Raw genomic sequence first — 10,305 nt, forward strand, 5'->3', positions numbered from 1 at the left:
TGCAGGTGGAAAGCAAGAGACACATCCAACAGTCCAGATGTGTCGATGGGCCTGAGCCCGACCCCAACCCAACTTGCTTTGACCTGCCAGTCATATGTCTCGGCATTCTGACACCTACACTACACAGCAAACTACACGATATTAGATCGATTTTGGTTAGATTTTCACACCTACGTATTTATGGCTTCTAAGACCAGACCTGAGTGCTAATTTGTTACCATTACTGTAAAGGTGAGCTGGTTTTACAATAAAGTTCCTTGAATCCTTGAATCCTCGAACCAGGTCACGTAGTTGGCTTGTCAATTCTCAGTCAGATTCAGTTGACAATTCAGTCCAGGCGATGTGCACGTGATCGCGATGTTCATCCCACTTCACCCAACCCTGGTTTGCACTTGACTAGAACTTTCCTGAGCGGCTGCCTTTTTATTTACCCGAGTCTTTTGTGTCATTATTTTGAAAGTGCAGACGAGCCTCCGTTTCAATCCACTTCACGCCCTCTTCTCCTTTGTTACGATACGGCTAATCTACCGTATATTACACCAGGATTGTGGATCGCTTTCTTAAAAGAAAATATATTTAAAAAATGAAGTGAGAAAAAGAGAGGCGGTTCGCGGGGGAAGCAGCACACCTCTACAAAAAAAAAAAGAGCCCGAAAACGACGAGCAGGTGAAAACCTTTTTACGGGGATCCATTTGTCGAGCCGCGGGACAGGAGATTAGTGGGAGCAGGTTCCCCGTCAACACCTCCGGCCCGTCTGCCCCGCTCCACTTCCAGGCCAGCGAGAGGGGAATCCGTAACGACTGTGGGCTCTTGGCGTCGTTAACATTTCCCTGACACGTCGTCCGGCCTCTCTTGGGAGGCTGCCCGGCATTTTCTCGCCTCCGCCCGAGTTGTTGTAGCAACTAGCGGCCCAGGAGTGAATGAAGCAGATGTGCGACTCATCCATCACCTGACAGCCCCCCCGTCCCCCCCACCGAACTGAGCAAGTCGTCTGCGTTGACAAGCCCGCCTGACCAGTCCCATCAATTACATTGGTACCCTACTATTAGAGCACAAACACATTTCTCCCCCTGACACACTCAACGGCTTCCCAGTCTGCAGGACGGGCCCTCAATTAAGTCTGAATAACTTTCCCCTCTCAAAGGACGTCTCTCTCTCTCTCTCTCTCTCTCTCTCTCTCTCTATCTCCCTCTGTCTCTCTCCCTCTCTCGCTCTCTCGGCAACCCAGTGCTACACACACTGCGCTGGCACAGGAAGCCCTTTGGAATCTGATTTACCTCCATGGTGGCCATATGTCGGCGAAAGCGTCCTGTTTTATTACTTTATGATAGCCTAATGATGATCCGGGCCACAATGAAGCTACCATTAGTGGAAGATTCCCCATTGTGCTCACTTAAACATATAGACCATAAATCACTCAGGCTGATTTGCATCCTCAAAAGTCGGGCGTATCCGAGACGGGAGCGCAGGACGGGAAAAGTCTCGCTTTTGTTTGCGTTTCAATTCAGCCCGGTTTTGTGAGGTTTTTTTTGCGATTAAATGAAAGCGTTTTCACGCAAAGTGTTTTTTTTTTCTCTCTCCCGGTCTCACGATGGGAACGTTGAAAGAATGGAAGCCGTGTCTTAGTTGGTGTTATTTTTTTTTCCTGTATTCGGTCAGTAGTAGTCATGAAAGGCAGTAAACACAGTTGTTCTGAACACAGACACACACACAAAAAAAAAAACAGCTTCCATCACTCACAATGTACAACCGTGGCAGTGACAGCAGGGGGATCAACTTACATACATAAGAGTGGTTGTTTTGTTTTTTTTCTCTTTCACCCCACCTCCCCCCAAAAAAGTTTAAAACAGTGTCAGACCTTGACAGTGAATATGCAAAAGATATAAATATGACATTATTTTTTTTTTATAAAAATAGGATTTTACAAAATATACTCTGTCAACCAATATTCAAGGAAAGTGGAGAATGTGCCTGTGTGTGTTTTTTCCTTTTCTTTTTTTCTTTCTCTTACCAGTGAGGAAGTCCTTTTTTTTTTTTATTTAGAATAATCGGCTTAAAAAGTTAAGAAACATCGTTATTGACAGTCAGAGGAGCGCTTCCACCTCGGCGAGTGGGATTCTCCGGACTAGCAGCAAACAGCGGGAAGGCAAACTCACGAGGGCAGAGGGGCTTCAGCAGGTCAGCGTGAGCAGCCGACAGCAGTCTCATCCGGAACGCCGCCGTCCCTGCATGGCGGCGCTCAGGACCAGTGTCCCGACCGGACAAGTTTCGATTGGATTCATACGGCAGGAACTCCCGACACTCGGCTATAGTCGATTCATAGTGGACACAATAAGTAGTTTTCTTTTATACAATAAATTAATATTAATTATTTTCACTCTCTACTTACAGCGTGTTAAATATCCCGAATGGCTGCGTCATTTTTGTGCACAGAGCCACCAGCTGCATGGCATCGTTTTTTTTTTTTTTTTTTTTTTTTTTTTTTTTTTGCATTGTCAAAGTCCATTTTTAACCTCACGTCTATATAGCTTAAATATAGCTTTACTAGCTATACGGACTATAGCTAAAGTCTGAGCATTTTTGCTTCACAGGCTTGCAAAATGGTCACCCAGTCCCACATGCAAGGGTGCAGGCTTTTCCCTTTTTTTTTTTTTTCCAGTGTTTGATCATTGCACCCCAACGGTCCAAGAAGAAGGATGAAGAGCTTTGTGTGCAAAGAAAAATCGAGGCGCCCCATCCTCTTGTACAGCAGTCCTCCGTCGCGCCGCGGCGGCCTCGGCGGCCCGCTCGCCCGCTCCGGCGACTTTTCCAGTCTGTCGACAGGTCGCCGCGGACGTTCACGTCAACCGGTCCAATAAATACCCGCTCACTTGCACGTGTACACCTCTGTCCTCTCGCTGCAGGTGTTGCATTTGACGTAGCAGCACCACAGGAACTTGCAGTTGCACTGCCAGACGCGCGAGTACTGGTGCGTGTTATATCCCCGGCCGCAGCACATCAGGTCGCAGCCGCTGATGTGCTGCATCATGGTCTTGTTGCACACGCGGCCCTGCGTGCCCAGGCTGCCCGTGCGAGGGTCCGCCTCGCAGTAGTTGGGCGACTTGTCTATGTACACCAGCTCCGTATCCATGGGCTTCCGGTACGAGTAAAGTTTCTTGATCTTGAGGAATTTCGGGCGCTTGTTGCGGCTGGCTTTGACCGGTTCCACGTGCACGGCGTGGGCATACTTCTCCTTGAGAATGTAGCCCAGCTCGCGGAACTTGGGGAGTGTAGTCCAGCAGGTTTTGGTGGTGCAGGAGCCCGAGACGCCGTGACACTTGCATTCCAGTTGCATATTCTTTTCCAGGACCTGCAGACACAAAAACAACTTAGTGACGCTGCAGCGACCGGCCGCTGTCAAAACAACGGCGCTGAGTGAGAGGTTATTCAAAGCGATCGGGCGAGAGCGCGCTGGGGGAAAATGGTTTTTTAAGGTATCGGGCGGGAGGGGAAGGAGTTCGTTCGTTCCGAGTCGCCCCTGGTTTAACCCCGGATTGTCTAAAATTCCCCACTTTGCTGGGTGAAAGTGACAAACTGGCAAATTAACGACAGTGTGACACAACGTCCGAGGATCAAAAAACGGCCCCACCGCGTAGCCGCGCGCTACCATATGCACAGAAGCCAAAATAATGTATCAGATTTCAGGCTCTGTGTGTGTGTGTGTGTGTAGTCACCACACACATCACACAAATGTCAAGAACGACTGCGCAAGGCGCCGAATGACTGGGATTACCTCTAAACCCTCCGCTGATGACAACGCCAAAGGGCCACTGACTGAACCTGGAGCTTTCTGAAGCAAAAAAAAAAAAAAAAAGCTAATTTGTGTTTTTCTATTCTCGCCTAACTGCTTTACACTTCGCTACGTCCGCATAAAGACCGGATATTTATGCCCTCGCGTTCTTGGCAAGAAAACGCGACGCGATAAAACACAGACGTGTGACAAGAGCGAGAATAAAGCAAAAAAAACCCGACACAAAACAACAACAACAACGACAACAAAAAAAAAAAGCCAGCGAGCAGCTTCGTGAAAACCCCCTTGGCTTGGACTCCCTAATCCATCAGTTTTCCCTGTGACCAACACTTGTGACAGCCTTTGTGTGGGTGTCTGCGAGCCGGGAGGCTGTGAACGGCGCTCGGGCTCAGTGTCACTGCTTTTGATTAGCATAAATAAAGGAGGGGGGGCTATCAAAACAGAGGGGGCATTTGTTTGCAGAGAGAGGAGCAACGGAGGAAAAGTTTAAATTCCCCAGTGCGGCCGACCCTCCTCCCCCTCGGAGGGCAATTTAGCTGTCCAGATTGGCCCGCTTGAATTCACGGCGCTGGAGAGCGCGTCGAGAAACCATCGACGGAGGCCTGAATTGTGGTGCGAGGAGGCTTTTCAGCCGGCGCGGGGATGGATGTGCTGGTTGTGAGAATCGGCCTCTCCTGGCACACAGGGAGGCAGAGAGTGTGAAAGGGGGGCATGGCTTGACTCGGGCAGAGCTATACGAGCTTTGTTCCTCGCTGACTCCTGCCTCGATTCAGCCGTTTGGCACTCAAAACGCCGACCGACCCCCAGACTTACTGGAGTCTTTCTTTTTTTTTCTCTTTTTTTTTTTTTTTGCCTCACCCGAGAAAATACGATTTCGCTTATTTGCTTATATGTTTTACTGGTTGTGGCATCTTCGGAGAAATGAGAGCACCGCCCGTTGGAGCGCTGTGTGACAACGAACTTGCGCAGACGCCCGATGCTGGTTTGCCGGGAGGGATGCGGAGTGTCGGCGTGAAGGAAACTGAATACTGTCCACATGGTGCGCAGCATGGTGGGGACGGGCCTAATGCGTTTTTGGAGGGTGTCAATCTGCTTTGAGCGCTGATCGGGGTTGTAATCAAAACCCTGCCTCTTGGACGAGGAGGCTCCTGTAGTTCTGCGGTCTTGTTGAGTCCCCGATGTGGTGCCCAGGTCTTAATGAGTCTGTTAGTAGTACCTGAGGCTGGTTCCACCAAACCCACATCTCCGTCAACTATCCTTGAAGGTCCAGTGTGTAAAATCCGGCTTGATTTACGACTTTTACATTGGCAAAAGCTTAACATACCGCATGCAAATACATTAATAAAAGTGTATACTTGCTGTAAAATAAAAGTCATTTGGTTTTCCTACCCTTAGAACGGTTCTCATATATATAAAAAATATATACAGAGCAAGTTAGCTGCCATCTTGTCAGGCGGCCTTCGAAATTGTACGCACTGGACCTTTAAATCCAGGAATAAGATTGACAAAGCATGAAGTTAGAAGGTAAGAGTCAGTGTGGTGAAGATGCCTATATGGGTTTGGAAGCTTCAAAAGGGGACGTGAACAAAACTCAAGGCACCCTGACAATACTTCTCAATAGAGCGACTCGAGTTATCAGCCCAGGCACCTTCCTGCCCTTGCAGTTCTATTTCGACCAAATGAACAAAGGCCCAACCCTGCAGAGCGATCGCCTACCTTGCGTCCGACCTCGTTGTTGTGCAGGTTCATCAGGGTCCTGGCGTTCTGCTTGACCTCCCGCGCGTCGATGAACACCTTGGAGAAGCCCAGGCCGTAGCTGACGTCGGCCGAGCAGCCGCCCCACTTCCAGCCCTGGTCGATGCTGTAGAAGCCCTGCTTCTCCTTGTCGCAGCTGCAGTCGCTCAGGTTGCCCTGCGTGCAGGCGGCCGTGATGGCGTGGGCCACGCCCGCCGCGATGATGGCGTACGTGAAGGCGGCCTCTTTGCTGCCTGGCAAAAGAAGGCGGAGCAGAGGAGAGGAGAGGGGCGATCAGTAGGGCGTCACGTGCCAGCGGTGCGGTCGAGGGCGGGGTTTGTTTGTTTTTTCCCTCACAGAGAGGGAAGAAAAATTTTTTATTTTTAGATAAAATTGGAAGAAAAAAGTGGATAATGATTAACGGCGCAAGTGCTCACATTGCAGTCTTACTGGCACATGAGCCAAGGGCTGCAGTGTTTTTGTAACCTGACCTGGAAACTGTCCTGCTCTTGAACCAAAATGGCCACCGAGGGTTTAGTCAACAAAGCGGTGAATAACAGTGCTGTCAGCAAGGAAGGGCTATTGATCCTGTCACAAACTGTCACATTCTGGGTAAACTCATAAGACAGTGGCATCAGAATCTTCATCCTGCCGTTATCTTGCCCGAGACCGGCTGACAAATCATTGACGCACACACACACACACACACGGAACTATTGACTGAAATCTTCACCTGACCGAACCCTTCCTTCATGCAAACAAACTGGTCTATTAATGAGCAATCAAAAAAAAGCCCACAGAGTAAAAAAAAAAAAAAAAAAAAAAAAAAAATACATCAAACTCATAAATCTCATCAACACCTATGCATTCATTTTCTAATCTGTGACTTATTATCATGCAAACACTACACTTCCAGATGTAGCATCCGTCATGTCTGCGTGTAAACAAACTCCTCTTGTCTCTGTTTGTTCAAAACAAACATGCCTTCGTTTTCTTTCTTTGCATTTCTTTTTTTCCTTTTGCATCCGCCTGCCACCCGGTTATGACTGTGAAAAGCTGCCATGTTTTTCATAAACATCTTGGATTCGTGCCCTTGCTCTTGAAGAAAAAAAAAACAAAACAAAAAAACAACCTCATATTGAGACATCAATTATGTGGACGTTTTTATAGACTCGATGGGCCGCGGGCCAAAAAAGAAGGTGTGTCGGCGCAGTCAGCCAGTTCTGACTGTGCCGTTGTTAATTTTCCCCCTTCACGTTTGAGTGCATGGGTTCAGCACGGGGGATGGAATGAATCCCTCATAAGCGTCCAATGAGGATTGAAAAGGAACCTGTTTTAGTTTAACTAGAAGCGCCGGCTCATTGTTCCTCCGTCGCGTTTGCTTCCCTTTCATGTCGGGGCAGCGGCGCGCACCTCCAGTGATTCAGCTGCGCTGTATCTGGAGCCGAGTTTAACTACAGAGTTGTAGCGTAAACACAGCTGAGGCCTAAACCGGCTCAGAGCCGATGCACCTTGCATTAGCATTAGCATCGTGTTAAGTCTACCAGGTCATTCTTCTCTTGCTTTAAGAACAACAGACGGCTCCGGAGCCGCCTCCCCCCTTCCCCCCCTTGGCTTTCAGGCCTGGGCATTAACAATGGCATTCATTTAGCCATTGGACAGCTCCGCTAATCTGTTCGCTGAAACCAATCTATTTGGTATGGCTGTCCGACACACGGACTCAAAGTCCTTTCTTGAGAAAACACGGAGCCGGACTTTTGATGAGCTTAAAAAAAACGACAAAAAAAAACGACAAAAAAAACAGTCATTCATAAAAGTGCAGATTGCAGGAGGACTAAGGACATAAACCGTTCCTTTTAGAAACAGCAGGCACCTTGGCCTCAAACAGCTGGTCCAAGCCTCTGACCATTGTGTTGCACCTCTATAGTTTATCAAGAGGCCTGAGCCCTCAGTGCGTTAACATTGAAAACTCGGGACCTGTGTGCCTATCAAACTGCTTCTTTCCACAAATGTGTCATTTGACAAATAACCATTATATTGTCAGCCCGTCCTGGCACCGATAGCAGTCAATAATCTGCTTTATCAGTTCACAGTAACCAATAAATGAGCCATGCCACTCCAGCCAAAGGCTTCAGCACTGCCTGGCACCTATCCATCCACCAGAGGAGACACACTGTCTAACCAGGACTGATTTGGATTTTTTTTTTTTCTTCTCTAATTTGGTGCTCTCAGGCTCTGCCTTTCCATTCGGCTTTGCCCCGCTGTAACTTATACCCGTGGTAAGAACTGAGTCCTCACGGTGAGAGCCACGGCACCCATCGCTAGACAGGATAAAGACCAGTGGAAATGTGTCTCCGGAGACCCTCGTGGCTTGAAAAGAAAGGCAGCGAGAGCTTTGTTACAGTTGCTGGCGAGAGCTACCTTTTATACGTGCTCAGAAAGCCCTGCTCAGTGAAAACTCTGGGCAAAAAGAATCTTGGCCTGATGTAAACGCCACTGCGGTTACTGAAAGGATGCTCTTTGACAATGCAATATTGCAGCGAAGCAGATGACCGAGTCCAGAGAAATGGTTTTCGTCTCAGATACTTTTCTCCTCCTTATTTTTCAGGAAATTAGAGTTTGCATTTGAAGGCAAAATCGTCCTCACACATTACAAATATAACAGATGAATCGTTTCTTTAGGAAATATGAATTCTGTTGTCAGCGTACATATAATATCTTTTGATCAGAAAATTAAAAAAAAAACAATACATTGCATTTTGTTTAAATAATTCAACAGAGGGCCTTAGCGAGGGGAAACGCGTTTTCACACATAACACATGAAAGAATAAGACGTGTCTGACAGCAGAATGGCGGAATCAAACGTTAAACAAACGTTAAACAGGCAGCAACATACCCACTTTCAACTCTTTTCCGAAGACTGTCCTCTCCCCGAGCGCAGAGCAATTCCAGCGCCCGTTTTTGAACTGAAACTGACACTCGTTGATGCCCATTTGGGCTCCCTCTCCGATGACGATAATGGCATCGGGGCGACTCTGGCAGATAATCCGTTGTCTGGGGGCCAAACCGGGGATCTTGTTACAGATTATGCTCGCACCTAGGGCCACCACCGACGAGAAGCCACTGTGAATGGAAAATGAATATGACTGAGGAAAAGTGGCCATCACTATGTTTTGTGTTGTTAAAGCAACTTTTTTTTTAAATGTATTTTTTTCATCCATTTTCTATTTATTTTTTTTTTGTTAAATAAAATGTACATTTTCTTCTGTGTTAATTTATGTCAACACAGAAAGACACATAAAGTAAAGTACACACATAAAGTAAATACAATTTACACAAAGTAAATTGTATTCATATAGAATTGTGAAACAGAAAACGTTTACAAGAGAACAAGAGAACAGAGCACCATCATAATATTTGGGAAACGATCACACCTCGCTGGTGATCATTCTCGGTGCCCGGTGTTTAAATAAGACGGCACAAAGCGTTTTAAAAAGTAAAAGGTAATTTGAAAAGCCACACTATTATGTTCAAAAGGCTTCTGATCGCGTCATATATAGTCAATAGATGATGACACAAAATGACATGGGTCCAAATAAGTTTATTCTTATCCCCTAAGTGGCCTGTTAATTACCTTTAAATGTCAACAGCCCGCTTCTTGAGCAGGAATAATTAACACTTTGAAAATAACCAACGGCCACAAGTTTAATTGCCACAAGTCATGCGAGCGATTAAAAAGTCTTGGGCGCGGGACAATAACCTTCAGAGTCAAAAGGAAAAAAAGAAAGAAAGAAAGAAAGAAAGAAAGAAAGAAAGAAAGGGAGCGCAGCTCACCCAATTTTCAAATAAACAATCCCCAGACAGAGCAGAACTCTTAAAATCCAGCGTCGTGTTCTCCGACTCATTGCGGCCCCGCTCGTAGTTTCATGCAACGATCTGTAGCTGATGAATAACCCGCTTCGCTTATTCTCCGATCGATCACGGCACAGGTAACTCCAAAGGAACTCCAAAAGGACGTCAAGCATAGAGGAAAAAAAAAAAAAAAAAAAACACCCCCGTGCGCGACCAGGAACTTTTTTTTTTTTTTTTTTTTTTTTTTTTTTTTTTTTAGTTGTTCTTGTTCCGATACAAATTGCGGGTTAAGGTATCATCCAGATTCCTTTTTATTTTTCTCAGGTGGCCCCCTTTCCGCCGGAGCCTCTTGTCATTGCGAAGGTGCCACAGGTAGCCGAACCCTTGTGGGGTGAGCAAGTGCGATTATCTCTTTCTCACAGTTCCTCTGCTACCCGCAGGTCCTGGTTATATATCTGGCTCATCTATCTGGGGCGTGTTCTCAGGAGACATGGGGCCCTGTGAAGAATCCCGCCAGGGCTGAATCTCAACGAGCTCTCTCTCTCTCTCTCTCTCTCTCTCTCTCTCTCTCTCTCTCTCTCTCTCTCTCTCCCCCCTCCCTCTCTTTCTCTCACACACACTTCACACTTGTGGGTTCTTCCCGACTGACTCGCCGCGGCATTTCATTCGGTTGCACTTCGTTTTTTGTTTTTTTTGTTTTATTTTGTTTTTTAATCAGGCTAAAAGCAGTTCTTTGCAAACAGCCGTATCCCCAATTCAATGAAAACGTGTGTGTGTCTTGTCGTTTGTCAAACGAACACCTGTGTTTACGGACGTCGCTACCTGTTGTGCGCCCTCCTCGGTGAACGCCTCCTCGCACGGCCTAAGCTTTACAACACTGACATCTAGTGGACACATTTGGGTACTGCCGACTGACAGGGCTGAACCGG

At 47.1% G+C, this 10,305-nt stretch overlaps 1 protein-coding gene across 1 annotated transcript; it reads right to left on the minus strand.

Annotated features, from left to right (window-relative positions):
- Positions 1–1,632: 1,632 nt before the first annotated feature.
- Positions 1,633–9,808, minus strand: LOC142888555 (protein Wnt-7a). The gene is made up of 4 exons (XM_076026972.1): positions 9,359–9,808; positions 8,421–8,647; positions 5,507–5,778; positions 1,633–3,349 (listed from the first exon to the last, which is right to left on the minus strand). The coding sequence occupies exons 1-4, from the start codon at positions 9,547–9,549 to the stop codon at positions 2,867–2,869; spliced, it is 1,173 nt and encodes a 390-aa protein (XP_075883087.1). The 5' UTR covers positions 9,550–9,808; the 3' UTR covers positions 1,633–2,866.
- Positions 9,809–10,305: the final 497 nt, after the last annotated feature.

This window comes from Nelusetta ayraudi, unplaced genomic scaffold (genome assembly GCF_046127955.1).
Source record: "Nelusetta ayraudi isolate G7.1 ecotype Tasmania unplaced genomic scaffold, CSIRO-AGI_Nayr_v1 ptg000019l, whole genome shotgun sequence".
Lineage (NCBI taxonomy): Eukaryota > Metazoa > Chordata > Actinopteri > Tetraodontiformes > Monacanthidae > Nelusetta > Nelusetta ayraudi.